General features: G+C 38.3%; 1 protein-coding gene across 1 annotated transcript; it reads left to right on the top strand.

Annotated features, from left to right (window-relative positions):
* Positions 1–199: 199 nt before the first annotated feature.
* cavin1b (caveolae associated protein 1b) lies at positions 200–26,051 on the top strand. The gene is made up of 2 exons (XM_039666613.2): positions 200–1,013; positions 22,844–26,051. Exons 1-2 carry the CDS (start codon positions 504–506, stop codon positions 23,705–23,707), a joined length of 1,374 nt encoding a protein of 457 aa, XP_039522547.2. The 5' UTR covers positions 200–503; the 3' UTR covers positions 23,708–26,051.
* Positions 26,052–27,898: the final 1,847 nt, after the last annotated feature.

The following is a 27,898-nucleotide window of genomic DNA, read 5'->3' as shown; positions in this document are numbered from 1 at the left end:
TATATATATATATATATATTTTTTTTTTTTTTTTTAATTTTTTTAATTATTTTTTTTTACTATGGGTCCCATTGCAGTCCACAAGGTGGAGCACTGCTCTCCAACACACACACATAGAGCTAAACAACGTGCAGGGGGAGTGTCAGTGGGTAAGAAGAAGGCAGCTGGCACGCAGCTGATTTGTCTGGAGGGTTTCACAGCAAAGTGTGGCATTCATGACCCAGCGTTCATGCAGTACAGACTGTCCACAGCTTACTTGCCAGCCTCTGCTGCTCTGGACAGATCCCAAACGCATAGAGAGAGAGAGAGGGAGAGAACGTGAGTGAGAGAGACAGAGAGAGAGGAGAGCAGATGTGGTTAGTGTGACAGAGGAGGGAACAGTTAGGTGAACTCTAGAGGGGAATCCTGAGAGCAGAAAGAAAGGCTAGTGAGGACACAGAACTTTCCACAGCTTTTATCCTTTCACATTCCATTGATTTTACTAGATTCTTAAGCTTTTAAACATGGAAGTGATTCAAGACAGCCATCTGCACCTGGAGGTGCCTGAGCTGCACAAATCCCTTACTGAGATCTCAGAAGATGAAGTGAACCTCCAAGCCTCTGATGATGAAGATGAAGCCAACACTGAGAACAAAACAAAAGATGCCGATGAGAAAGAAGAGGCAGCTGAGGAAGAGAAAGGTGAGATGAACGGAGTCATGGTCCTGGCGCTGCTGGACAAAATCATCGGAGCCGTGGACCAGATCCAGCAGACGCAGGCCGGGCTGGAAGCCCGCCAAAAGGAGATGGAGAGATCAGTGACGGGCATCCAGGGGGAACTCACCAAACTGTCCAAGAACCACACCACCACGGCAAACACGGTCAATAAGATGCTGGAGAAGGTGCGTAAGGTGAGCGTGAACGTCAAGTCGGTGCGGGGGAACATGGAGAAGCAGGCCGGGCAGATCAAACGCCTGGAGAGCAACGAGAACGAACTTCTGAAGAGAAGAAACTTCAAAGTCATGATCTACCAGGTGAGGGGTGTGCACACAGACGACACTTAGGACAGTTACACTTCAATGACATCAACATCGTCTTAAATGCTTCTCTTGAAGTTTCCTGAATGCTGACAATAAGAGTATATGCACAAATAGCTCAGATCTTGGGGGAAATTGATAAGAAACGTTATTGTTATCTCTTCATTGTTCATAAAAGTCTCCATTTGCTCTCTATTTAATGTTATTGGTGTCTGGGAGAAACCATTGGGATATTGACGAAATCTCATTTGTGTTTTTTCTTTCCATGATTTCCAAATATATTTTGTAGAGGACATCACAACTGTGTTTTGTAAATGTGATTTTCATTATAGATTTGTATAGGCCAGTGTAATGTAAAATGCAGGGTACATCACATGCCACAGTTAGTTGGTAGGGTGTGGCTTTGGGTGATGAGTATATCGGTAACACTTTAGTTTAGGGTCCGACTATCACTATATCACTATAAGCATATTGGCTGTTTATTAGTATTTTAAGCACATATTAATGCCTTATTCTACATGACCATATTCTACATCCATTAATCTTACCCAATAGGCTCCCTAAACTTAACAACTACCTTACTAATTATTAATAAGCAGCAATTAGGAGTTTATTGAGGAAAACATCGTAGTCGTTAGAACTGGACCCTAAAGTGTGTCCAGGATATCTTCCTATTATTAAACAGAACCATTTTTATAGTGGCACTATAAAGTGTTTGCATACTTAAAATGCATGAATGCCATTGCATTACAACAAAATGTCACTTGTTTTACACAATGAAAGTATAAGCACACTTTTCAAGCACAACATATAGCAAGAAGTTTAAGTCACATACGGTTACACTGTACAGGTGTACCCTTTTCATTCAATTTACAGACATTTCATACAAACCAAATGCGTGCTTCACAATACAAGTAAAACACTTTATTTAAAAATCTGTTTATTTGTTTATCTGTTTAAAAATCTTCATATTAGTGCAGTACACTCTTCTTGTGTAAAACTTGAGTGTAAATTTAAGATTACAAAGATATTTGGTCAGGTTTATAGTGAAATGTAGTGAACTGACCTCATAAAAATCACCACATGATTAAAAGCCATTGGGCAAAAAATAATGTAGAAAAGACTTCTGAGAAGAAGCAACATCTTTGACATTTTGTTATCTGATATTCCAGCCCATTCTCACTCCCAAGGCGTCACCTAACTGACGCCTTGGGAAGCATTTGACCATGCTTCAATATCTGACGCTTTAGGCGCCCTTTAGCGTCAGTTAGATGACGCCCTAGGATCGCGTGTACCCTACCCCCACCCCCCACCTAAACCTAACCGCGTCCTCTAACTGACGCTTTCCTTTAGCGTCAGTTAGATGACCCCATAGGATCGCGTCATGTAAGTGACGCTAAAGGGCGCTTAAAACGTCAAATATTGAAGCATGGTCAAAGGTGACGCCTTGGGGTGAGAGACATTAAGGTGTGGCATAAAGGTGTATAGTTCACTCTAAAATGAAAATTTTGTCATCATTTACTCACCCTCAAGTTGTTCCAAATCTGTTTGAGTTTCTTTCTTTCTAGACAGTTGATAGTAGCCACATCGTAAAAACATCAATGGCTACCATCAACTGTCTGGTTACCAACATTCTTCAAAATTTATTTTTAAGTGTTCAACAGAAGAAAGAAACTTATAAAGGTTTGGAACAACATGAGGATGAGTATGATGACTGAATGTTATTCTGGGGTGAACTAACCCTTTAAGTAAAAAAAAATAAATGTATTTATTCTGATTTCTGAAGGAAAAAAAACTGTTATTGTGAACAGACGGGCACATATTCTGAGTGTGTTAGGAGCTGGGCTACCTGCTGCCTTATAAAAGCAGGATTCTGTTTGATGGCCGCAGAATAAACGAACGCTGACATGTTTTTACATGCATTCTCTCCCCAACACAGCAGTCATGCTGTATTAATGTTGAGAAGGTCTCTTTCTTTTTCTCAGAGATGGAAAATACCACAAGAAAAATCCAGAGACTATTTTAAAAGGGTGGGAGTGGTTTGTTAGGGAACGAGGGAATGGAAGAACTTGAACATAGAGTAAGGAGTTGATGGGAGTGGGAAAACCTACAAAAAATGGTAGCCTCATGCAAAAATAGTCAGAGAGATTTACTCAGACAGTCTGTCTGTAGTTAGAGGGTTTTTTTCGGCTGTATATTGCGATGTGTAATAGCTTGCAGCTTTGCACAGTGGCGCAAGAACATTCAGAGTTTCCACACAGTGAGTCAGAAGAGGCTGGAGCTGCCCACCCCGCGCACACACACTTCACTAATTACTCTTCCCAATATCCTTCCTTTGCTCATCAGAGAGGGAGGGCGCGTCGCTCACAATTCCACCCTGTTATTTGAGTTTAGGAAGATCAAATTCCACTCTTTTCATTAATTTGTTCCTTCATTTACTTACTCAATCCCTCTTCTTTTTCAAATAAAAGAAGTCAAATATGCAAATAGATGCGACTTGGTCGATTGAGACGCTTTGGCTTCACTTTTCAGGACTTGTGCGGCACACTTGGGCAGGACAGTCCCATTTATAACGACACTCGTTTCAATGTTCTCGGCTTTCGAAAGCATCACCTTTAAAGTCTGATTCATTTGAAGGACGTAGCCTTTGAATTGACCTATGGCTAAGCCACGCCCTCAAACACGATGAGCCAATCACAGTGCGCAGCCAACCCAATACATTCGGACATTTTTTTTGCTTCTACGTCCATTGAAATGCATTGCAGTTAGTCAGTTTTCATTCGTTTTTTCTTGTCATTTTAAGTTTAAAATGGTTAAACGGTGTGCATGGGGTACATGCAACTCCGACACTATGGGTTCCCGAGAGGCTGGGTGACGATCAAGGGGGTAATTCATCGACCAGAAGTTGAAGCCTCGTGGGAGCTGACATCTTGTAGCAGAACTTCACTTCCGTTAGCATTCCCATTGACTCCCATTCATTTTGGCGTCACTTTGAAAGCGAATAACTTTACATCTGAGGCATTTGAAGACCCCATTTGTCCTTTATTTATTTCTAAAGAAACACGACGATGTATAAAAAGCTCCATTACCTTGTAGCTTATGTTATGGCCCTGTAGAAGCAGTTTTAGTGAAAGTAGGCTAATGATTGCGTCATACCCACGCGACTCTCTGTGGCACAGTAGAGAGATTACCGTATGGACAGGAGGAGAAGCTCGCGCGCAATCGGGAAAACGTGGAAGCAAAATGACAAAATAATTTTAATCAGAATACTTAGCAAACTTGCAGCCTCTGCAAGTTTCGGAAGGGAATGATTCAGATTTCTCATGCCACAGCGCTAGAAGTCAGACGGTTTGCTCTCGTCACATCTACGTCGACAAGCTCTGTTTGAGTCTGCGTGTCAGGGACGGAAGTGCTAAAAAATCGCCAAAAATGGGCTTCAATCGTCTCAATGGAGTTCCAATGAGATTGCTCTGTCCATTACTTATACTGTCTATGGTGACGATGTGTATTTTTTTCTTTGTGGTGCGTTCAAATGCAACATTTTAGCCCAGATGCAGGCGACGTGACGTGAGGTTGACACTATAGTTCTTTGATGTCGTTTTGAAAAACTGACCGTAGAAGATATTTAAGCTGCCTGCTATAGCACCCTTTGTATAGCAATGCTTGGGGATGCTCGTTGTTTTGTAAATTGCATTGTGCCGCATTTTAGAATGCAACGTTGCTTGAAATTAAGCTTCAGTACTGTAAAAGCGTTTACATTCAAACACTTGCATATGTTTCAGGCCTAATGCACGTCATCTGGAGAGTGCTGAACTCATCAGAGCCAAGACGTTTCAGCAATGGCATGCAAATCTAACCATTAGATAATTACATACACATCTGATTTGCATGTTCCACGGGTGTGTTGAAATGGTTTAAGGACAAAGAGCAATCTAATCGTTTGTCTCCTTTGGCACAGTATAGGCCAACTTTCCATATTTCATAATTTGTGAAATGTGTGCTTGACAGACACTCCAGGGTCACGAGTTAGAATGTGTTTAGGGGAGTTTTTTGTGTGTGTCCCTGCCCAAAGGAGACGCCCCTCTCTTCACAACCTTTAGATCTTCTGTTCTGTGTGAAAGAATAATAGTTTACATTCAGCAGGGACTGTCATGTAGTGTTGTGGAAGCTAGTTGGCAAGCCACTGAAAGCTAGTCATGATGTAATGTATTTAGACTATACAGCAGCAGAGACAGTAGTAAGAGGAGACGGGACATTTGTAGAAAAAGCAATAGGATCAATCAAAATAGTCAATATTGCAACTTTGGTCTTTTCTCCATCAAGCAGATAGAAGCTGTAATCGCAGTCCTAGAAACTTGTTTAGTACTGCTGAGTCTTTGTCTTTCTGACCCTTGTGCTAACATGCTTTTGACATAATTCATTTTCTCTTTTCTGTATGTGTTTGATATTCAATTGAGTGGGACAAAAGTTTTATTTGAATTTTTTTAGATCAGTTGGCATCAGCTAAGCATCATAGTTGTGTGTGATGTGTTTCAGGTAATAGTACAAGTACAAATGTCTTGCAGCACACTGTCATAATGGTTTGGATTTTAGCAATTATTATTTTTAAGTTCTATTTATTTAATGTCAGTAAGCAATGTGTGCAACCCATTTTACTTAATAAGACAGATTATGAGTGAAACTTGATATCTACGTAGGTGGGACTTAAAAGTGACCTGTGTAATTTTGTTTGTTGTAGCACTGGCCGATATAGCAGTTGTCTTAAAATAAATGCTTGGATTACACTATTAATAACACAATTATTATTGTTTAATTAGCTCATATGTAAAGAGTAAGCTAATGTTTTTTTATGCTTTTTTAACAACTTATTAACTGTAAATTAGTTCTCACTTTTAATTAGGTTGCGGAAAATAGAAAAATGTCATTAAATATGTGCACCACTTAATTGTGTTTATTAATGTATTTGAAACATTTTAAGGAACACTGAATATGAATGCAATCAATGTCTTATAAAGATTGCTTTAATGCAATTAATTAATGAAATTTCCCATTTTCCATGACGTAATCTAAAGTGATAACTACACTGTAAAAAAATATTTTCAAGATTTGTTATCACAACATATTTTCTTTTGTCAAATCAACTTTATAATAATTTATTTAGTTGAAATAACTTATTATTTTGAGTTTTTGATGATTGAATTAATATCCTTCATTGTATTAACTCACTTTTTCCAGTTCAATCAACTTAAAATTTTAAGGCAACCCAGGTTACTTACTTTTTTAAGTTAAACCAACAAAATTTTTTTACAGTGTAGTAATCACAACATTTTTTCTTTTGTCAAATCAACTTAAATAATTTATTTAGTTCAGATAACATATAATTTTGAGTTTCTGATGATTAAATCATTCTCCTTCATTGTATTAACTCACTTTTTCCAGTTCAATTAACTTAAAATTTTAAAGCAACCAGGTTACTTACTTTTTTAAGTTAAACCATCAATATTTTTTTACAGTGTATTTACTGAGCTAATCAAACAATAATAATTGTGTTAGACAATGAATAAAGAACTCTTTACTACGGCATATCACCTATTAATATATTAACAATGTAGAAACTATTAAAGGGACACTCCACCGTTTTTTCATATTAAGTTATTCCCTTAACTAAGATGAGTGATACCTCTCTCGTCTCAGTGCGTGCACTCAATCGCTCTGGCGCATGAGACACTTTGATCGCACTTAACTAGCCCAGTTCATTCAATATGGGCCAAGGAGAGAAGCGACCAAACACCTCCACGTTTTCCCTATTTAACAGTTACTTGAGCATTGTAACTCGACCTAGGACGGTGACACAAAATAAAACATTGTGCTTTTCTAAGCGTGTAAAATGAATATATTGTATGGCGAAATACCACAGCAAGTGCTTGGGAGCATTAATATCATCAATCATGATTAGTAAGTTTACTTATTATAAAGTTTTACCAATCCTTGATTATAATATACTTCTAACACTTTAATGACATTCATTTTTGCTTCTTGGGCCCACTGGGCATGGATTTAGAGGTGTATTACAGTTCTTATTCTTCTATTCATGCAGTGAAAGCAGGAAAGGGAATAAGAGAGGAGGGTTTTGTGGTAGGGTGTGGTGTCTGAACAAAGTGGAGCTCATATTTACCGTGCTGATTCATTCTTCAGGCATCCTGACTCCTAAAACTCCCTGTCTCCATCCAGCTCTCTTGCTTCTCATCCCATTTTGCAACCACTCTGTTCCCTTCCAGTATATCACACATTTATGAATCTGCCAGTACCTTTCACACCCTGATACTCCCTGCCTCCAAAATCCTGACAGCTCATTGGCCTGAACTTTACCTCAAACTGTTGAATACATTTGCTATGACTGTTACTGACAACTGTTATGCGAGCAGTTTAATAATAATATAATAATAATAAGGTATGTAAGCTAATTAATTTCACAATAAACGTAAAAAAGAAACACACACACACACACATAGAAAATATTAGGAATGTGAAATGTTTTCTATTTTAATATATTTTAAAATATAATTTATTCCTGTCATGATCAGTCTTTAATGATCCCTCAGAAATCATTCTAATATTCTGATTTGATGCTCAGGAAGGATTTATTATTATTATCAATGTTGAAAACAGTTGTGCTGCTAAATATTTTTCTTGAAATCATGATAAATGTTTTTCTCCAGAATTCTTTAATGAATAAAATGTTCAAAGAACATCATTTGTTTAAAAAAAAATAAAAATATATATATATATATAGAAAAAATAATTGTGTAGTTAAAATATATTTAAGCTTTTTGTTAATAGCTGTTTAAAATAGATCCTTCAGCACACCTTTGTTAGTTGTTAAATAGTTTCAATCTCTTCCTGTCTAAGTAAGTGAATCTTGTTCCGAATGGCTGCAATATGAAAGTCAGTCCTCAAAAGTCCATGAGCTAAAATCTAAAATATTTTGATTATGGTGAGAAATCTGCAGTAATAGATTGAGATGATGTTACAAGTGAGAATTAGAAGGAAAAATTTAAGCTTAAGTGTATCATATAACTTACAATGAAGACTGATCACATGGAGTAAGTTGATAATTAATGTATTTTATCTGCCCGTTACACTGGTAGACCATATATGGCAAAGTAACAGAAATTCTCCAGTTGACTGCGTCATGTAGAAAAGCCCATTTGCCTTTTGTCAGCGGGGCAGGGGCTTTCTCCACTGACGAGAGAGAGACAGTGTGTATGAGACCAGGAAAACAAGAGCATTAGAGGAAAAGTTTGTTAAACGGACAGTAAGAAGCATGCAGGGTGAAGCTATGAGAACAGAACGACATCTGGGCTTCTAAAACACAGCTAGCACACACACATCTGTGAGAAGGGAAGGAAAGGCACTAGTGGTTGCTATAAATAGGATCCGCTGCATAGTTGTTTGATTATGAGAGGGGGGAGAAGGCTCATGGATGAGGTTGTGTTATTCTCTGTAATTGATCAGAAAGCATCATGTCCAGCTGAAGGGAATTGCAGAATGGGTGGCTATCCACCGCTGGCACGGCCCAGAGCTGTGTGTCTTTTTTTTTGAGTTCTTTCTGTGCAGTTAATCTTCAGACGGGCATAAGGCATAGCAGCATGACTCTGGCTTTTGGCCCATGTTTTTCAGTTTGGCATAGGCTTATCTTGTTTGGTCTCTATCTCCTACCCTCCAACTTTCATTTTGTCCTTCTTTACAGGATTCTTTGAAACTGCGTATGAGAGCTAATTTAAAGAAGGTAAACTACAGTTTAGAATAAGTCAAGTCACATTTATTTATATAGCGCTTTTCACAATACAGATTGTATCAAAGCAGCTTCACAGTGATAACATGAAAGTAGTACAACACAGATCAATAATATTGTTAAATATTAAATAACAGTGTTGTAGTACTCGAGACTCGGACTCGTCTCGGACTCGGTCTCGAGACCATATTTTAATGGTCTTGGTCTTGTCATGGACTCGTGTGCATTTGGACTCGGAATTGACTCGTACTCGAACATTTTTTTTTAGGACTCGGACTTATTCCCGAGTCCACTCGAGTTCAATTTAAAAATATTTTTCATGATTATTAATGTATGTTAATAAAATATTTCTTTAAATTGATTGACACGCCCAGTGATTGGTGATTTTCTAGTGCGCAACTGCACATGACAAATTGTAATAAAATTACTTTTCACACCACTTACTATGTGGCCTTTTTACCCTAAACTGATCATATTTTTTAAACTCTAAGTAAATTTAAAAGTAAATTAGGTAATCAACCCTCACTGGTCTCGGTCTCGACTCGGACTCGACTGTCTCTGGTCTCGGACTCGACTCTCTATGGACTCGGTCTTGACTCGGACTCGACTCTCTCTGGTCTCGGTCTCGACTCGGACTCGAATGAGGTGGTCTCGACTACAACACTGTTAAATAACCCCAACTGAGCAAGCCAAAAGCAAGGCGACAGTGGCAAGGAACCAAAACTCTATCAGATTGGATGGAGAAAAAACCTTGGGAGAACCCAGGCTCAGTCGGGGGCCAGTTCTCCTCTGGCTTACATTCATATTGTTTATATATAAATATTAAATATAACTATTGTTTATGTATAAAACGGCGCCATAACATATCGCAGGCGTTGAGTCGTCTCTTCACAGGCGCTGGTCCTCTCATCGCAGGCGTTGGGGTATCCGAAATCCCTGTGAGAGGCCGGAGACAAAACTGGACCTGACAAACGCCATTTTGAAAGGCAGATGGGAAATAATTAGCATAGCTGATGTTCATAATGATTTTCATTATACGGGAGTCGGTGTTAGAAAACCCCTATCTCACAAACTCTCCGCAACCCAACCATACGCGCCTACCCGTTTGTCTAAAAGGCTTTCGAGCCCCACTGGTGCGTTAAGCAGTTTCAGTGGAATACCCTTTGTTAACTTAATTACAAAAAAAAAACAAAAACAAAAAAAACATGAAAACAACTTATTAAATTAACTTATTAAATGTACTTGGTAAATAAATGATGTACTTTAAAATAATATACTTTTAGGCTCTTAATTGCATGTTAAAGGTTCTCTAAGCGATGCTGGGCAAAAACATTTTTTGTCGCATACATCAAACGTCTCCTCACTATCGGCTAGCTGCCTGTCCCCTAAACACACTGTAAAAAAACGCAGTCTCTGTAGACACCACAGGCTCCACAAACGGCAACAAAAACAATCATGTCTTACCCGGACCACGAAACCTAACAAACAGTGTTCCAGCCAATCACTGGCAAGAAGTACTTGAGGGTGGGTCTGGGGGGTTAGTGCGCGTGCACATGAAGGGGGTGTGTGTGTGAAGGAGAGCGACGCATCAGAGGGAAGTTTGAAAAATGACGACACACGACCAAATAGACGTCGTTCTGAGGAACAAATTAAAAAGAAGAAGGAGTCGGATAAAGAATGTGCGAAGTTCTGAATTTACATCGGTAGTAAAGCTTTTGAACGATGGCGAGAACTCCGGCGGCAGAAGGGCTTCCAGTCCGACGTTAGGTTGCTCTATTTTTGCTTGACAGGTGGGTAACGTTAAATTGTTTTTTTTCTTCTAAATTGACGCTTATGTTCGCCAAACCCACACAAGGATATAATTAGCTAGAACTATGCACGTTCACAATTATTTCTGGAAGCCCGAAAGGGAGGGGGAGGAGATGAGATGCGGAGGAGGGCGGGTCTAGCTCCGATTTGTTTGAAAATATTCGAACGTCAACACCCAGGATCGCTTTGAGAACCTTTAATTCAGAGGTGTTCATTAAGTGTGTTAAAGAGGTCATGACATGGATTTTTTATTTATTTCAATATGTTCATTGAGGTTCACTTATAATGCTCACTTTTTGCACACACTCACACACACACACACACCAAAAAACAAACAAACACATATATATGGAAAACGATTATTTTCAACTCTTATTCTGAACCTATACTGTATGTCTGAAATGATCCGATTTTAAGGGTGGCTCCTTTAAGTCTTGCCAGTAAACGGCCACTGTTATGATAGGCTATCGTTTACTTACGGTTTGCGATCTAGCTGCTGTCAGATCCAATACAGCTGTCTGCTTCATCTGTCAAAAAAGACATCTTTGCAAACTCTCCATTACTCTGTTCCTTGTTTAGTGGTGTAAATAGTGGATGGGTATCAGGGAACACACTGCAGGCATGATAGCCATAACCCCATCCCAATCTACCCTTGGGAACACGACTGTCCTCTTGACAGCAGATGGAAGTGCATGGTATACGTCAGAATGCGCATCTGTATACAGTATCCAGTGTAGACAGCATCAGTGAATATAATGTGTTCTATTTGCTGTTGATGTAACTCAACACGCACATCAGTTCACAGGTGTCAACCGTTAATCGACTGAACGCCAGGGGGCGGGGGCTATGATGCGATGATATAAAACTATTTGTCGATGTCTTGCTCTTGAGGCAGTCATATGCAATGTATTTGCCCATGTGAAGTCACAAATCCCACGATATCGAAATGAGCCATTTATAAAGCTTGATTAAATAAATGCTTGGATTATAATCAGGAGAACAGTTTAAGCTATGAAATTCTGGGTACAAAATTCTCTTATATATCAAAAATGTATCATATCTTGACCCCTTTAAGAAATGTATTGTTCTCTCTTCACGTGGTCTTTCATTTTATTAAAGTATTTAATCGGTTACCGCATAAAAATGACCAAATACATTTATGCTACATATAACTAAAGTATAAACCACCCCAATTAAAGTATGTTTAAAATGTCGCACATACTTAAAGGGTTAGTTCACCCAAAAATGAAAATTCTGTCAAACCTCTATGTGTTTATTTGTTCTGCTGAACATAAAGGAAGATATTTGGAGGAAAGTTTTAATCAAACAGATCTCATTCCCATGTATTTTTTCCTACTATGGTAGTCAATGGGGAATGAGATCTGTTTGATTAAAACATTCTTCCAAATATCTTCCTTGTGTATAGCAGAACAAATAAACACATAGAGTTTTAGAACAACATGAGGGTGAGTAAATAGTGACAGAATTTTCATTTTTGGGTGAACTAACCCTTTAATCTGAATGAACTGAATGACTCAAATGAAAAACAAACAAACAAAAAAGATTCAGACCACTACTACTTGTGGATATTCTAGGAAGACAGACTGTACAGCGACTCATTGGAGGAAAAAAAATCTCCTGACACTGTACTGGGAAAAAAGTAATTCAGTAGTTGCCTATTGTTAGTTAGCTACTCCCCAGCAGTGGTTCTTGTCTGAGATGAATGATGGTCACAGTGGGCCTACACAGAGCATTCTTCTTTATTTTACAAGAAACTACCCCCTTTGTATAAACAGCAACAAAAATAATAAAGAAGAAAGAGATTGATCCTTGGCAGTTTGTGGATTGGAGTATATACACACTGTTAAAGTGTTAGTTCACCTCCACAAAATTATTCTGTCATAATTTACTCATCCTGATGTTATTCCAAACTCGTAAGACTTTCATTCATCTTCGAAAAACAAATGAAGATATTTTTGATTCAATCTGAGAGCTTTCGGTCCTCTTCACTGACAGTCGACACAACTACCACTCTGAAACTTCAAAATGTTCAAAAAGAGACTGTAAAACTGATTCCAAATGAATTGAATGGTTTAGTCCAAATTTTCTAAAGAGACTTGTCACTTTATATTATGAACAGATTTAATTTAGGCTTTTATTTACATTTAAACATTGATCAGAAAACATAAACAGAATCTTAACCAAACCTGCTTGACAAACCTCATTGGTTCCTGATGAACTCAAACGTACTACGTAACACAAGAATGAACCTCATTGGTTCTTGATGAAGCTCAAACGTGCTGCGTAACACAAGAATGAACCTCATTGGTTCTTGCCGAAGCTCAAACGTGCTGCGGAACACAAGAATGAACCTCATTGGTTCCTGATGAACTCAAACGTACTACGTAACACAAGAATGAACCTCATTGGTTCTTGATGAAGCTCAAACGTGCTGCGGAAGACAAGAATGAACCTCATTGGTTCTTGATGAAGCTCAAATGTGCTGCGTAACACAGGAATGAACCTCATTGGTTCTTGATGAAGCTCAAACGTGCTGCGTTACACAAGAATGAACCTCATTGGTTCTTGCCGAAGCTCAAACGTGCTGCGGAACACAAGAATGAACCTCATTGGTTCTTGCTGAAGCTCAAACGTGCTGTGTAAGAATGAACCTCATTCGTTCCTGCTGAAGCTCAAACGCGCTGCCGAACACAATAATGAACCTCATTGGTTCTTGCTAAAGCTCAAACGTGCTGTGTAACATGAGAATGAACCTCATTGGTTCCTGCTGAAGCTCAAACGTGCTGCGGAACACAAGAATGAACCTCATTGGTTTCCGCACGTTAAGCAAGCATTCTTGAGCATCCGTTTACCAACTGTCCATAGAGGGACAGAAATCTTTGAGATTTCATCAAAAAGATCTTCATTTGTGTTCCGAAGATGAACGAAAGTCTTATGGGTTTGGAATGACATCATGGTGAGTAATTAATGACAAAGTTTTCATTTTTGGGTGAACTTACCCTTTAATTAAGTTCTGGGAGTCAAAATATGTATTCAAATCCCAAACATGGCAAGTTTTCACAATAGTTGCTATTTATCTCTTTCTTAGTTTCTCAAAGCTGTAAACCATGGTTCCTTCTTTTTTTTAACCAAAGAAATATAAATAAATAAATAAAAATAAAAATATATTGGATATGTATTATTATTTGCTGATGATATTTTTACAAAAGCAATCAGAAATTTGAAAGCCTCCGTATTTCTTTTCAGAGCTGTTTAGCGTTTGGTTTTTTTTATTTAGCAAAAAAAAAAAAAAAGTGTGTAAAAATAAGAAACAGAAGTCTGAATCAGTATTTTGCTGTGGGGAGCATTTGGTACATTACTACGGCTGTACAGAGAGGATGTGCTGATGTTCCACACAGTCATAAATCTCTGTGTAAACACTAACCTCTCTCCTCCATTGTTATTGGAAAGAGTATCTCAGCAGCACCATGGCAACCGTGATCGTGGTGCCAGACAGCGCTCTAAATCAGCGGGCAGAACCAACCAACGGCGATGGCATGTTCTGAATAACAAGCTAAATATTATTTTTTTTCACTGTACTGCATATAGGAAAACGTCAATTTAAGAAATGGGTTGCAGCTTACCACAGACTGGAAACTGCCTGCTTGGCTTATAAAACTCAACATGGCAACAAACGCTTGAGTTGCTCCATGCGCCATGCCTTAAACCTTTAAGAAACATTTTTGAACAGTCTGTTATTGATGAATACGAAAATAAAGAATTGCTTTGTGAGTTCCAGATGCTGTATGCCAATGTTCACTTTCTCAGAGCAGCAATGGACTCTGCCATTTATAGCATGTAGCATACTGATTTCCTACACAGAACTCCACATGGATGTGAACTATCGACGACATATGCAATTGCTAAGCACACAGTTGCCACAGTTGTCTTGATGGTCACCATAATGGCATTGTTGTGCGGTTGCCACGGAAACTGCCAGTGTTTATGACATCAAAGAGTTTCATTTGGTGTTGTAACAGTTGAACAGCCTTGTACTCTCTATCTCAACAACAGCCTCTGATTCATCAAATATTCCCTGCAGGGAAAGCCAGCATACCATCACTTTATATAGTCAAATGATCTCTCTCTCTCTCTCTCTCTCTCTCTCTCTCTCTCTCTCTCTCTCTCTCTCTCTCTTTTTGCAGAGAAAATAACTCAGCAAAAGAACAGCTGAAAAGAATAGACTCTTCTCTAGAGTATGTCCACACAAATGTTTTCCAATTTCTCTCTCCTTCTGCTGTCCATTAAGATGATGAGAATTAGCATGATAAAAGAACGGATAGTTCAGACTTTGGATTCAAACAACACCAATGCTATGTTCTATCTTTCGTGAAGCATGACACCCCAGTAGCGGAGGTTATAGTTCAGAGTGTTGAATGGGACTCTAACTCTAATAACTAACCCTAATTAATAACAATTAAAGAAATTAATTGTAAAAGGAAGAAAATAAAGGTTTACAATAGAAAAGGAAGGTCCTAGAAAGGAAGGTTCAAAGAAAAGGAAGGTTTACAATAGATAAAAATGCTACATCACAACTATAACGACACATAGAAACAATATCGTAGGAATCACAAGTTTATTTCCAGCTGATGAACAATAAAAACACTGAGAGCAGAATCCACCTGACTTGAAAGTGCCAATACAGTAGTATGATTCTTTTCTGTGACAATATCACACATATATGTAGATGCCACATCCCCTTCTCCACTGTGCTCTCGAGTGTTCAAGGACCAGCTTTGATCTTTCCAATATGGCTGACAGCTTACTATATTGGCCCACAGAAACAGCTGCTAATGAGGCATCTATGTATTTAGTACTATGGTGCCACCTAAAATAAAATGATTTAAAAAGTGGAACTAAGGCAGTATTTCCACCAAATATTAATGGCTTTTTCACTACTTCATTGTTGAATTCTCCTTGGATGCTAAGAGGTTAGCGTGTTCATTTTGTCAAGTGTTTTTCAGTATAACATGTTAAAAATATTTAACAGTTAAGCCAGCATCTATTTTCTGTCATCCTTTGGCTGCGCTACAGTATTATGACCACACTATCATTCTTTCTAGTGCTATTAAACCATTCAAGAGCAGTAAAATGCAAAAAAAAAGATCTCAAATCTGTGTCACATTGGGCTCTTTTTCGTGCGACAAAAACATACAAAATTAGGTCAAAATTCCCATTTTTTATCGAGTATCATCAGAAGCACAGTCTGACATTTAAAAAAGTGTTAAATAAACATAAAAGTTTATGCGAAAATAGGAACGTATGCCTAATCCATGTGATGTGCATCAGCTCTTAAAGTGACAGCAGCCTAATAAACCTGCTGTCTATCATTATTGTTAATCAACAAAAAGACAAAGAGAAAATCACTCACTGCTCTCAACTGAATAACTTTGAACTGGCATCAGTGATTCATAGTGCTTGGTAAAAAAAAATATGACATTAAACAAATATTTAAAATATACTGTCTTACTGTAAGTAGTTTCTACATTGCTTTGTAGATTCAATGTGAAAGTATTACAACATAAAAATGTTAAAAAACTTTAATCGATTGGCAGCACTCTTATTAGTTATAGAATATTAATACTCTTTCCCAACTTTCTTGTTAATGAATCCAGGATACTTTTGTATTGGAAGGGTGGTTAAAAATCCTGATCCTGAGTTTAGCTCCAACCCTTATTAAACACCTGAACCAGCTAATCAGGTCTATAGGATTACAAGAAACTTCCAGGCTCATGATTCGAAGCAGGATGGAGATAAAATCTGCAGGAAGAAGCAGGATTTGGAACTTTTGTTCCACTTTTGTGTTTTTTCTCTGTTTTTTTTTTTTTTAAATTGTGCGTGTGTAAAACTAAATCTTACCAAAGCCATCTGTGCTCCACAAACACATTCACATTCCACACGTAGCTTACTCCTTTATCCTGGTGTTCCACGTATTCATTTCCTGCCATGATGAGGTTATGCAACATGTCCGGAGGATTCCCTTCCACACATCCAGTGCAATATTCTTGGGAAAACCCCACACCCACTCATTTTCCCTCTGCCCTGACCCTGTGCTGTAGTTTGCGGCTTTGAATGGAAAGGTGGGGCGGATGGTGTTTTGGTAGGGAATCCCTCGTCGCCATAGAGACACGTCAGGCTGGAGGCAGGCAGATGTGAAAGAGCTGTTCACATGTGACTGAAAAGAGACGCTTCTGTGAGGCAGTGGAAATATTCCACCATGCACACACAGTGTTTTCATTTATCAGTCTGCTGACATGAGCAAACATTTTCAGCTCGGTTTCTTGTTCTAATGAGGATTAGTTCACCCAAAAATGAGAATTCTGTCATGGTTTTTAACATTCAATGGCTGTTCTCCATCAATCTCCAAAATAATACAAGCACCATAAATGCAGTCAAGAATATTCCAAATCTTCTGAATCCATGTGATGGCAACTGTGAGAAATAGATTGAAATGCATACATTATAATCAGTGAGGTGGACTCAAGAATCAATCTTGATTTTTTTGAATAAATTGTTCAGTTCACTAATCTGGACCTTAAGTTAAAGTTAAACGTTTAGAATTAGGGTCTTACAAATTCCAGCATTTGGGTTTGGAAAGAATAAATATAAATAATGGGGAAAAAAATCTGTTTTTGGTAAATTACTCTGTGGTGAACCATAATGAAGCACTTTATGACATTTTCACTTTATTTGTGGAGATATGTTGTGGTATGTGAGGGGAAAAAAATTCTGGAAAATGGATGGATAAATGAAAGTATAAAAGAAAGGACATTTATGTTGAATACCTGGGATTGAAGCCAGCTGGTATTATGACAAACCTACCTGCAAACACATGAGAGAGACAGACAGACAGACAGCCGAATCGATAGACAGTCAGGTAACCAAACAGCACACCATGTGATGCACACACAGTCAAAAGATGTTGTTGATCTTGAGATCAACAGATCTTGTTGTTTCATTTTGTGTTTGTTCACACTGTGACAAACACACACGCAGATAAACTGTCTCCGAGACACACAAACAACTCTTCTGTTCCTGTGCTCGTATATCATGTCAATCTCTGTAGCCCACGGCCCTCCATGCTTCTGCGGTTGGCTCATGGAAAAGTCCAAGCAGTCTCTGAAAGTAATTCATACGTGTGTGTTTGTGTGTGTGTGTGTAGAACACCTTGTGTTTAAGAGGGAAAAAAAAGGCGAAAGCCGTTGCATGACACCATCTTTCTTCCCTGACCACGATGAGAGACAGAATGAGAAAGAAAGTGGAGGAATCGATTTCCCTTTCCTTAAAACGTGTTGCTGCACTGACTCAAATACTGCGTTACTTGTTTCTAAGGCAACTGCGTCGTGCGTGTGAAGGCTGAGATGGTGGGATTACACTATAACCATATTTAAAGACAATTGAATTCTGAAATTACATTTAAAGGTGTACTTAAGTACTACTTAAATTGGTCAAAAAAGCAGTCTAAAGTAAATATTACTGCATTTATTACATTTTAAACTACAATACCTTTTCATTTAATTGCAATTAATATGCAGTTAAGAGTCCAAAAACATTACATTCAATTCACACTTAAGTATATTCTTTTCAATTGTATTTTTACCATAAGTACGCTTTTTTTCTTCATATAATGGACTTCATTGGGAACCAAACGGTTCAAGGTCCAAATGAGAGTTTCAGTGCAGCTTCAAAGGGCTTTAAACGACACCAGACGATGAATGATGACACTTGGACCCTTCGAGTCATGACATTTTGATGAACAAGTTCAAACAGGAGAGTCACCAAACAGAGCAAGGCGAGCATTTGTGCTTATAAAACTTAGACTTTTTTATTTATTTTTTAAATGAGCGATCGACCCTTATTCATCGTCTGGAATCGTTTAAAGCCCTCTGAAGCTGCACTGAAACTCTCATTTGGACCTTGAAATGTTTGGTTCCCATTGAAGTCCATTATATGGAGAAAATCCTGGAATGTTTTCATCAAAAACTTAATTTGTTTTCTTGAAGAAAGGAAGACATCTTGGATGACATGGGGGTGAATAAATTATCAGCAAAAGTTTTTTTTTTTTTTTTAAGTGATCTCTGTACACCATGTCATGCACACATGAAGTCAAAATGAGTGTTATTTCTCTTCTAGGAGAAGAAACAATGCACAAATCCACAGTGCAAACAGCAAAATAGCCATGCATTTTACACAAATTACACTAAATATGAACCATACGGTGTATAATAATAACCTACATGCTAAAGTGAGTTCTGTCTCATGGTTTGAATTTTTCTTGGGAATGTGAAATGTAACTCCTTAGCTCTTATCGTTCCGTTCATACTCACATTTACTCACATTTTCCAATGGTTTCTAGTGGTGGAGTGCGTGTTTCCCTTCCTCTCTGCTCGCAGAACAATGCAACATTAACTTGAGAGAGGCACTTTGGGATGTGGGCTCACCAAGGTGACTGCCTGACTTCCTCTAACATGTTTCCATCTACTGTTTCTTCCATTACAGCTGCTTTTACAGAATGTTGTTTTCACAAGATCAGCGACCTTCTGACCTTTGGGTCTTTAGTACTTAGATTAGATGCCCTTCTTATATTCTAGTCCATACTTTTGATTGTGTAATACAAATGTCTTGATACTTGAGACTTTTCAGTACTGTTTGTGTTAGCCTGCAAGCATTAGAATCTAGCAAAGTTCGTTACCTTCAAATTCTTTAGGGTAGTGTGTTGTTCGTCATACACCATGAGAAAGGTATTGTGCTTGAGGGGACCTGGATTTAAATCTGGCCTGTGACATGACCTCTTCTCTTCATTTTCCTGTCAGATCTCCTCTGTTTTATCTGATTCATGCTAAAAGACCATACATAAACCGACAGGCTTTAACCCCAGGCTTTACTTAGACCCCTAATGACAAGTTTTTCTAAACATTGCTGATGTAGGGGAGCGCGGAGCACAACGTAACACATGCTAGCATGACGAAACTTGGTATATTTACTAGTTGCCATTTCAACACTATATAGAGAAAAAGTTGCGCCAAAATTCCGATATCTTTGTAAGATATCACTGAACATTTATTTAACCATTAAAGTATGTTTCTTAAGTTAATTTTTCATCTCTATTTTTTGCGTTTATTTACAGTCAGACAAATCTGAAACTATTTTAATCACCAATCTGTTGTTTAACAGTTGATATAGTTCTTTAATGCTTCGCTAACTAGCAGAAACACTAGCAGGGTTTAAACCCCAGTTGTGCAGTTGGGGCATGTTGTAACACTGCGTTACAATGTGCCCCTATTAGAAATATGATATTATATTCTATACTTTTATGAATTCTATTGAGAAAACAAGAGAAACATGTAAATAAAGACTGAGAGTCAATGTTCTGAAATTATTAATTATTATTTGGTTTTGAACTTTGCTGTATAGCTGTGTTTTCAGGTGTGTTTGTTGTCAAACTCAAAAATTTGTATATTTTTAATTATATAAAAATGCCATTATTTTAAATGAAAAAGTTAATAATTGTATTTTATTAAAAAAATATTTTGGTTTGACTTGTATATATATATATATATATATATATATATATATATTTTATTAGATCATTTTAAGCTGTCATATGGTGATGTTAATGTGCCCCTCACATGTTACAACCTATGGGGCATGTTGTCACATTTCACTTCCATTCTTTCAGGGTAAATCAAGAAAAAAGTAAACACTGCATTAATAAAACAAAACCACGTATGGTTTGACATGTGGTAAATTAATGTAGGGAAAAAAATTCTCTAAACCCTGAAGTAGACTTACACAAATTAACAAAGTCAAAAAGTGTTACGTTGTGCTGGGTTGCTTCAACCAATGTTTGGGTCAAATATATGGACAAACCCAACCGATGGTTTATATTAACCTTGGTTTAAGTTGTTCAGTTTAAACCAATGGATGGGTTTGTCCATTTTTGTTCATGGGTTTGTCCACACAATCTTGAATGTTTCGAAATCTATGAAATCTTGTCATTTCTATTGGAATCTGCATAATTAAAAGTTTTGTGAGATGGCAAAAAAAAATTCCCTGGGAGATTTCCCCATCCCGATCTCACAGCAATTCGTACATGTGCCATCGCGCGACTCTTTTGGTCTTATAAGAAAGTTTGTGTTCGTCATCAACAAAGAAAGGACGAACAATTGTCTGCAAACTGGAACAAAGCAGAGACCAGGAGCTCCTTTCTATCCGCGCTGAAGCTGAGATCATTCACCAGCTTTGTGGAACGATATGCGTGTGTACATGTTTTCGACGCGTCCGTTACACGTCTCATCCTGACGTCATGTGTCTTTCCGGGATCTTTACGGATTGTGTGAGAACGCACTCACAGATCCCAGCAAATCACTGGCAGTGTGAATGAACCAAAATCGAACAATCCCGGGACAAATGGCGGGTGAAATTACCTGTGTATTTTCCGCAATCTCTGTGTGAAAGGGGCTATAAAGTTTCTTGTAAGCTGCTTGGTTTAAAAGTGACTTCTGTGTTAGTTGTTCTTCATACTGTACATTGCTACACTATTGACAATGGACAGCAGACCTTTTTTTGCCAGTGGAATTTCGCTGAAATTTCGCTAATGTGACCACACCTTTAGGGGGAGGAGCCACACAAGGCCATTAGAATGAAAATTTTCCAGAACTTTGACAGAGCTCTTACTGGTCTTAATGATTGGTTTACTCTAATATTTCTCTCTCTATTTGACACAAAAATAAACTCTTAAACTTAAATAAATCAGGCACACATCCTCCTCATGGTACAACCCAAATATTATGACATTAATATATTGAATTAAAACTCATCCATCCCCCTGTTATCCCAGTATGACACATTTGTTTTGATATGTGGTTGGGGGAATTACAGTAGATTAATCCAAATGCAAACATGCTAACCAACACTTTGTTTGCTTGTTTGTTGATTCCATATCTGTTGTTTTCTGTTTATCAGTTGTCCTTGATTGATACAGAGGAAAGAATAAATCAAACAATCAGGAAAGACAACCTTGTATTTGTTAGTTTGGCCTGGGAATGTTGGAAAAGACATTACTGAAGCAAAAAGGGATGAGTCAATGTATCACACTGATGGAAAATATGTCTCCTTTACAAACAAGTCAGAGCATTGTGCTGTAGTAAAAGAGTGCACTTGGGAACGAGGGGCTTCGCAGGATGGAATGCAGGGAATTAGGGTCGGGCAGGAGGGTGGGAGACAGGTCGGAAGGGAAGGGCGATGAAAGAATGGAAGAACAACAAAGAAAGAAAACAAAAACACTGTTGAGGAACATAAGAGGAACAGCAGTGCATTCTGCATATTCTCCTTGTCGACCTCTGTAGGAATTAATTTGTCATTAATTTTTTTTCTTTCATATCCATTTTCTGCACATGCTTGTTTGACATTTGACACAATTCAAAAGGGCTATCTGTGAAATGGGGAAATGTTCGATTTTGAAAGTAATTTTTCAATTGAAGTGCTGTGACATGTTATACAGTTTATTACATAAAGAAGACATATGAATTACATTGTGCCAAATTAGATCATCTCAAATAAAAATGTATCTAATCTCTTTTATTTAACCATTTATGAACATATTTACTAATACAGAGAGAAGTAAAGAAGGAATAAAAAAAATGACAGTGCCAAATAGAGGGTGTCTCTTGAAATGACCTTTTAAATACCATACAAGTGCATGATAAAGTGTTTGTAGTGACCCTACACTCATAAAATAATAACAGGGACCTCAGTGAAATCAAATACTCTCCCTAATAATGGTCTTGTTGTGAATTCAGCATATGAGTGGGTGTGTTTTTGTGAGTAAGGTCACCATCAATGCTAGTACGGATGCTGAACAATAGGCCCATTAAATGGGTTAAATAAAGACAGGACATTGATTGTTTTTGGTCGGTGCTTAGTTTGGGGATCTATTACACGCTTTTGGCAAAGGATGCTTATTATTTTCACATTTCCTTAAGGAGAGAGATACAACTCTGGGGAAAATAGATAGTGGTTCTTTATTAGGTTATGGCTCAAGTAAAAGGAGCCCGCCACATATTCTCTCTTAATAAAGAAAGACGATTTTTTTGGAGAGTTGTGTATGTGTGCTTGCCCTCATGGCAGTAAATTACATGACTATTTTGGTGTCTCTCTGCAGGACGAGGTGAAAATACCTTCAAAAGTCAATGTGGCCAAGTCGATGAGGTTTCCAGAGCCTGTGGAAGGAGAAGCTGAAGGTGAACTCAAAGCAGTCGCAGAGGAAGGTGGCGAGGACAGAGAAAAAGTCAATCTGGACCTGTCCTCTGATGAAGAGGAGGTGGAGATCGAGGAGACCATTGAGGAGTCTCGAGCAGATCGCATCAAACGGAGCAGCCTGCAACGCGTCCAGACCATCAAGACCGCTTTCTCCAAGGGAAGTATGGAAAAAACCAAGCAAAAGACCAAGGATAACTTGGAGAAGACCAAACAGAAGACCAAAGCGAACCTGGAGAAAACTCGCATTAAGACCAAAGAGAACTTTGAAAAATCCAGGCAGAAGACCAAGGAGAACCTGGAGAAGACCAAACAGAAGACCAGAGAGAATCTGGAGAAAACACGTCACAACATAGAGAAAAAGATGGGCAAACTCACCAGTCGCATGTCTGTGAACCCCGAGCGCAAGGAGAAGATGATGACCTCGCAGAAGAAGGTGGTGAAGTCTTTCACTCCGGACCACATCATCTACGCCCGCTCCAAAACGGCCGTCTACAAGGTTCCACCGTTCACCTTCCACGTGAAGAAGATCCGTGAGGGAGAATTGGAGATCCAGGGAACCGAGATGGTGGAAGTCGGCGGGGACACAGAGGAGGTGGAGAACGCAGTGATGGAGGGAGGAGAAGATGACGAGATGGAGATGGAGATGGAAGGTGGAGACATGGTTGAGGAAGATGACGAGACAGAAGACAACCCTGAGATAAGGGCGCTACTGGAGAGGGAAAACGAGCTGGTGTTGGTGGAAGACCATGACAGAGACAGCGATTAGTGTGTGTGTGTGTGTGTGTGTGTGGGGGGGGGGGGGGGGGTGTATGCATGTATATGTGTGTGTTCGGCGCTTACACATTAGAACATTTGATGGGTGGGAATGCATATATGCATTCCCACCCATCAAACTGTAAAAAATATTTTCAAGATTTGTTATCAAAGCATATTTTCTTTTGTCAAATCAACTTTATAATCATTTATTTAGTTGAGATAACTTATTATTTTGAGTTTCTGATGGTTAAATTAATCTACTTCATTGTATTAACTCACTTTTTCCAGTTCAATCAACTTAAAATTTTAAGGCAACCCAGGTTACTTACTTTTTTAAGTTAAACCAACAATATCTTTTTTACAGTGACATTTTTTCTTTTGTCAAATCAACTTAAATAATTTATTTAGTTCAGATAACATATCATTTTGAGTTTCTGATGGTTAAATTAATCTCCTTCATTGTATTAACTCACTTTTTCCAGTTCAATGAACTTAAAATTTTAAGGCAACCAGGTTACTTACTTTTTTTAAGTAAAACCATCAATATTTCTTACAGTGTGTTGATGAGCTGGCTCAGTTTGATATCAAGTGTCAATGCAGAAAATATGATTTCTGAAAGCACAACTCTCCTAGATTGTAATTGATAAAAAGTGAGCATCCATTTCGCCAAACCCAAATTTTTGTCCCCCCTTTTCGCCTATTAAAGTGTTGCATTGTTCTTTGACATAGCGTAACCTCTATTGTGTAGGCGCCCTGAACATGTGAGCTGTACTGCTGATCCAGATGTTGGATGTTGCAGGAGAATGTGAATGTATCCGTTTGCATGTGTGGATTTACGTCTTTTCTAGCAGCAAAATGTTTCAAATATAAGGTGACTCCATTCACCTGATGTGCGACTGAGAGATTTACTGTACTAGATCAAGTAACTTAGTTCCTTGAGTTCACCTTGTTTGATAAGGGTAAGGGGCAGGGATTAGGCGTACTGACCAAAAAGATGATATACGGTTTCTGGAAACATTTTTATGCTAGTTGGAAAGAATGAACTGACATTTTTGACTACATGAAATAGATAGGATCAAATGAACAACAGACTTCTCGGACAGGTAGTTCTGTTGTACTAGAAGATTATTTGGTCACACTTTAAATTAGGTGGCCTTAACTACTATGCACTAACATTAAATACCCACATGATGTTGTTTTGAAAAATTCCCACATTTCCTGCTAATAACTTTGAGGTATGGTTAGGTTTAGGAGTTAAAGGAGTAGTTCACTTTTAAAAAACCTTTTGCTGATAATTTACTCACCCCCATGTCATCCAAGATGTCCATGTCTTTCTTTCTTCAGTCTTAAGTCCAAAAGACAGTTTCAGTGCAAACTGCAGATTGTTCAAAGGGCTTTAAACGATTTCAGACTATGAATAAGGGTCTAATCAAGCGAAACGATTGCTCATAAAAAAAATAATAATGGGGGTGAGTAAATTATCAGCAATTTTTTTTTTTTTTTAAAGTGAACTATTTCTTCAAGGCCACCTAATACAAAGTGTGACTGATTATTTTTCTTCTTGTTCTAGTTTCAGAGCTACAGACTGTTTTACACTTTTCATAGAAGAAAAGTAAGAAAACCTGAAGTGTTGCTTCTAAGTGCTCATTTTTACATATCTTTTATATAGCTTAGAGTTTAATGAGTAATTTTACATTTCCTTAAAACAGTCTGTCATAGTCAAACTGTTACACTGTTTTTTTTTTCTGTTTTTTTCCCAATGTGACAAATCACACAATTATTTTAAAAAAAGAAGATGAAACCATTGAAACACCAAAAGAAAAAAAAAATGACATGAATACACTTTTTTTATCCTCATAATATTTTGCATTGGTTTGCTGTCAAAATATATTGACTGAGAAGTATAATGATCTATAAAATGATCTTGGTTTCAGAATGGCATGTAGACTGCAATACTGTTTGTGTAACATTTGCACGTCCCCTGGTGGACATGTGTGGTAATGTTATAATAAAGCACAAACATATAATCATACCTACAAGCAAAAATAGGTATGAACTGCAAAAAGCTACAGCTAATGTCATCAGCACCTCCTGATCTTGAATTAAATGCGTATAATTATGAATCTCTGCTATTACTTAGAGGGCACAATCATTTCTCAGATGTTACCTACAGTACATTCTCTTAATTGCTCAGATTGTATCATTTCAGTAATTATGTTCTGCAAAACTTCTACTTTAAGCAGCTTTTTTATTTTTATTTTTTGCTTGTGTAGCTGATGAAGCATATGAATACTCTCTTGTAATGTCACACGTCTTAACCACTAATGTGTTAATAAAAGCAACCATGCTTCACATTTCTTGAGTTCTGCTTGACTGATCAAATTACATTATGAAATAAATGTTTTTCTCCAAAAACACATTGGCACCCATTTATTAAATACTTTTTGCAATCTCCTTTTGACAAAATAACAGCTCTGAGTTTTCTCCTATAATGCCTGATGAGTTTGGAGAACACCTGACAAGATATAAGAGATCATTCCTTCCTACAGAATCTCCAGATCCATGTTGGCGCTTCTTCTCTTCAGTTCACTAAACTCATCAGGTCAGGGAACTGGGACGGTCATGGCAGAAGCTTCATTTTGTGCTCCGTAACACATTTATGTGTTGATGTTTGTTTTGGACCGTTGTCCCGATGGAAGATGCATCCACAGCCCATTATACGATTTCTAGAAGAAGCCATCATTTTTTATCTGTTGATATTTGATAGAATCCACGATGCCATGTATCTGAACAAGAAAAATATGCCCACAACATTAATGATTCAAAGGTATATTAAAGTACTTTTTATCCTTGTGTGTTCCAAATTTGCTGGAGTTTGTTTTTGGATGAGCGAGGAGGATTTTTCTTGAAACAGCATGTGGTGAAGTAGGGTTTTTTTTTTTTTTTTTTGTAGGCTTCTGACCCCAATAATCAACTAATCTCTGTAATTCTCCATCTGTGATCCTTGGAGAGTCTTTGACCTCTCAAACTCTCCTCCTCACCATGCATCAACCCTAAAACCGTATTCTGGACAAATGTGGGCAAAATAGTTTTGATTTATTTTTAAAAAAATACTTCCCTTGATCTGAGCAGTACAAGACTTGGCTACTTTTCCTAAGTTTGCTTCCTGAACACATACAATTTTTGACTCAATTCTACAATGTTAAATGGGTGAAAAAAAAACGTCCCAAAAATGGGCACCCATAGAAATGAATGGGAAAAACGTCTCAGGTTACGTATGTAACCCTGGTTCCCTGAGAGGGAACGAGAGCTGCGTTGTCAAACGCGATGGGGAACGCTCTGCGTGATTGCGTCGTGAAGCGTCTGTACAATCAGTCCAATGAGAGTGTAGGACGTCAGATGACGTCATTGACCAGGAAACTATAAAGCACCCTTGAGATCAGACCACGACAGCTTCTGTGAAAGGCCTGAAGCAAGTCGATCAGGGCATGCAGGAAGCATGGCAGGCGAATGCAGCTCTCGTTCCCTCTCAGGGAACCAGGGTTACATACGTAACCTGAGACGTTCCCTTTCAAGGGAACTTCGAGCTGCGTTGTCAAACGCGATGGGAACCCCATACCCACTACGCCATGCTGAGAAATGCCCATTCTGTGTGAAGTCCTTGCGCACACTAAGAAGCAAGCAACCTAGCCCCAGGAGTGGAGAGGCCAAGGTCATAAAATCTGAGAAATGTATGCAGAGAGGACATCCTGCCGCATTACAAAAATCGAGAAGCGAAACACTCGGAATAAAGGCCGTAGAGGCCGCCATACTTCTAGTAGAATGGGCCCGAACAGCCATAGGTGAAAGCTGTTCAGCCGCTTCATAAGCTAATGATATAGCCTCGACTATCCATTTGCTCATAACCTGTTTAGATGCAGGGGACTCTTTCTTGAGTGACCCAAAGCAGACAAATAATTGTTCAAAGTTACGCCACAGGGCAGCTCTGTGAACGTAGGCATCTAATGCCCGAACTGGACATAACAGGTTCAGTCATTCCTGATCTGGGGTATTAAAAGGTGGAGGATAAAAGGCCTGCAGCACTATAAGGCCCCCAAAAATTAACTGGGACCTAAGGAGTATAACCCGGTCTAGGGTATAGAAATGCTTTCACCATACCCGGTGCAGATTCCAGGCATAAAGGAGCAACCGACAGGGCATG

This window comes from Pimephales promelas, chromosome 22 (genome assembly GCF_988280905.1).
Source record: "Pimephales promelas chromosome 22, fPimPro1.hap1.1, whole genome shotgun sequence".
NCBI lineage: Eukaryota > Metazoa > Chordata > Actinopteri > Cypriniformes > Leuciscidae > Pimephales > Pimephales promelas.
Note: the sequence above shows the minus strand (reverse complement) of the source record. Positions and strands in the feature narration are given on the sequence as shown.

Excerpts from the sequence above, each read along its gene's own strand:
- cavin1b (XM_039666613.2), top strand. The coding sequence starts at position 504 with ATGGAAGTGATTCAAGACAGCCATCTGCACCTGGAGGTGCCTGAGCTG. Across the intron at positions 1,014-22,843 it reads TCAAAGTCATGATCTACCAG|GACGAGGTGAAAATACCTTC; the intron begins GTGAGGGGTGTG and ends GTCTCTCTGCAG.